Below are 3,430 nucleotides of genomic sequence, written 5' to 3' on the forward strand. Positions count from 1 at the left end.
GTCCTACTTTTATATAACAAAATTAGTATCCCTACTACCTGTAATAGCGGTTCACTCTCGTCCTACTTTTATATAACAAAATTAGTATCCCTACTACCTATAATAGCGGTTCACTCTCGTCCACTTTTATATAACAAAATCAGTATCCCTACTACCTGTAATAACGGTTCACTCTCGTCCACTTTTATATAACAAAATCAGTATCCCTACTACCTGTAATAGCGGTTCACTGTCGTCCACTTTTTATATAACAAAATTAGTATCCCTACTACCTATAATAGCGGTTCACTATCATCCACTTTTTATATAACAAAATCAGTATCCCTACTACCTATAATAGCGCTTCTCTATCGTCCACTTTTTATATAACAAAATCAGTATCCCTACTACCTATAATAGCGCTTCACTATCGTCCACTTTTTACATTAATCTAATCATTTTATTTTTTATAATACTGTTTATACAGGTTTGTGACTATAATGGGGATTTGAGGGCTAACTTCAAAGGATACATTTCTCTTACTTCCCATGAGTCTCTTTTATAATAATCTGTTCAACATTATTACCGTTTCTGCTTCTAATCTATTTCATTTTGTGTAACGTACCTCCCCATAGCCGAATACAGGCGCCAAATGATAATTTAAGTGCGAGACATTCTGAGATAAGATGACCACACGTATCTATCCTTTATAAGAGACTTAAGAATAGAGATTACATTTCATAAAAACTTAATCTCAACGTTATTTTCGAAGGCACATCTAATACCAATACATCCTACCATTTACACTCGGTAGCTATATTTGCTGTTTGTATATCCTACCATTTACACTCGGTAGGTATATTTGCTGTTTGTATATCCTTAGTAGGATATACAAACAGCAAATATAGCTACCGAGTGTAAATGGTAGGATATACAAACAGCAAATATAACTACCGAGTGTAAATGGTAGGATATACAAACAGCAAATATAGCTTCCAAGTGTAAATGGTAGGATATACAAATAGCAAATATAACTACCGAGTGTAAATGGTAGGATATACAAACAGCAAATATAGCTACCGAGTGTAAATGGTTTTACACTCGGTAGCTATATTTGCTGTTTGTATATCCTACTATTTACACTCGGTAGCTATATTTGCTGTTTGTATATCCTACCATTTACACTCGGTAGCTATATTTGCTGTTTGTATATCCTACCATTTACACTCGTTAGTTATATTTCCTGTTTGTATACCCTACCATTTACACTCGGTAGCTATATTTGCTGTTTGTATATCCTACCATTTACACTCGGTAGCTATATTTGCTGTTTGTATATCCTACCATTTACACTCGTTAGTTATATTTGCTGTTTGTATACCCTACCATTTACACTCGGTAGCTATATTTGCTGTTTGTATATCATTTCAGTTTAAACTGTTTTATAGAATATGATTAATCTTCGTTGTAAAATTGTAAACAGTTATTATATTTTCACACAACCTAAATTATTTTAATGTTTTTAATTTTTTAGCTCATTTTGCACTCGTAAGTCGAGTTAAAGAGAGAATGAAACTAAATTAGATATTTATCTCTCATGCAGAGTTAAAAGAGAGGAAGAAACTAAATTAGATACTTATCTCTCATGCAGAGTTAAAAGAGAGGAAGGAACTAAATCATATATTTATCTCTCATGCAGAGTTAAAAGAAAGGAAAGAAACTAAATCAGATACTTATCTCTCATGCAGAGTTAAAAGAGAGGAAGAAACTAAATTAGATACTTATCTCTCATGCAGAGTTAAAAGAGAGGAAAGAAACTAAATTAGATATTTATCTCTCATGCAGAGTTAAAAGAGAGGAAAGAAACTAAATCATATATTTATGTCTCATGCAGAGTTAAAAGAGAGGAAGGAACTAAATCAGATACTTATCTATCATGCAGAATTAAAAAAAAAGGAAAGAAACTAAATCATATATTTATGTCTCATGCAGAGTTAAAAGAGAGGAAGGAACTAAATCATATATTTATCTCTCATGTAATGATATCTTACACTACAGAAAACAATTAAAGGATTGTTGTAACTTACAATATTTTAGTTGTGATAAAGTAAAACCACTGTTTATTTTTATGAAATCAGGAATCTTATGATTCTTCGTGTGATCTGAACTATAGATGAATGACCATTTATGCTTATAGATAAACATTTGGTAAATGTAAATCTTTATAGCACTTCATAATTTTTCTTTTCCATATGTTGCATAGCTACCACGAACAACAAAGCTAGCCTGATATCCAGGCTCAAGATTAGTGTTGAAGATGTTTTAAAGTACCTTCGACAATCCTTTCGAAAGAGTTCTTTTTCCAGCGTATCCTAGTATCCGGTGTCCCTTGCCGGGATGCGACGACATCAGATAACCTCATCTTCTTGAAACAATACGTTTAGCAGACTCTGTATGGCATTATTATTCATTAGGCTAAAGTTAGGTCCAAATGCCTGCCATACTGTGGCATAAAGACCACAGGGTGTTCCCAGGAGTGTATCTGGTTTCAGATTCTCTCTAAATAGATATAATTCTTCTATTATCTAGCGCAACTCACCTGTGAAAAGGACTGTGATCAAAAATGCAGCTGGTTTACTGGACTTGTTTTTTATATCAATCGTTATACACTGACATGACTCTCATTCATTTGTAAAATCTGATTGATTTGTGAACATCTGATCCATATGACTCATTTTAGGAGCAGTATCTTACTGCGGTGAGCGAAAATCGACACATAGCAATAATAAGTTTGTGTTTGCGATAATGCTCGGCCATGTCCATATATATAACTATTCTGTTTGGAATCGGTTCCATATACAGGTAACACACCTCGATACACTTGTATATTTATTTTCCAACACACTACTATAATTAGTTGGCTTTCATTTATTTCATGGTTCTCCAAATAAGAGAAACATTCAAATGTCTTCTTTGAGTTCCAACTATGGTTTTTGAACAGCTTCAATATAATAATGTGTAAGACCACTATATCGGGTGATTCAGAAGTCCATTGACATTAAAAATAGAGAGATACAGGAAATTTTAGTGAGGAATCTGATTCTTCCTAACGTATTTGGCATAATACAGCTGTTTAAAAAATCAAACCAAAGCAAGTGTGGTATACAAATACAATGATATTCAACAGGTAAGTGTACAGTATCCGCAAAATGCAGATCCTTTAAATGTTATGCAGAGAATAAATCCAACATGGTCAGCAAAGAAAAAAAAACAAGGGAAAAATGAAAAAAAAATGTTATTTGCAATCAGATTTGTGTATTTAATTCTTCGGCTGATCCGCTTCTCATTTTTCCTTATGATCTTGCTTGGTTGCTGGATAAAGACAGGAAGAATTCAAGACCAGGAGACAAGAGATCAAAAGACCCTTCTAGACTTTTATAGTCGGTCAAAA

General features: G+C 33.1%; 1 protein-coding gene across 1 annotated transcript in view; it reads right to left on the minus strand.

Annotated features, from left to right (window-relative positions):
• Positions 1-2,796, minus strand: part of LOC106458999 (nuclear receptor subfamily 1 group D member 2-like) — a 52,179-nt gene extending 49,383 nt beyond the window's left edge. The window contains exon 1 of the mRNA XM_022385369.1: positions 2,734-2,796. Within this exon, the coding sequence (XP_022241077.1) occupies positions 2,734-2,796 (63 nt within the window). The remainder of the gene's footprint in view (positions 1-2,733) is intronic.
• Between the last annotated feature and the right edge of the window lie 634 nt (positions 2,797-3,430).

Source organism: Limulus polyphemus, unplaced genomic scaffold (assembly GCF_000517525.1).
Source record: "Limulus polyphemus unplaced genomic scaffold, Limulus_polyphemus-2.1.2 Scaffold544, whole genome shotgun sequence".
NCBI classification, from domain to species: Eukaryota; Metazoa; Arthropoda; class Merostomata; order Xiphosura; family Limulidae; genus Limulus; species Limulus polyphemus.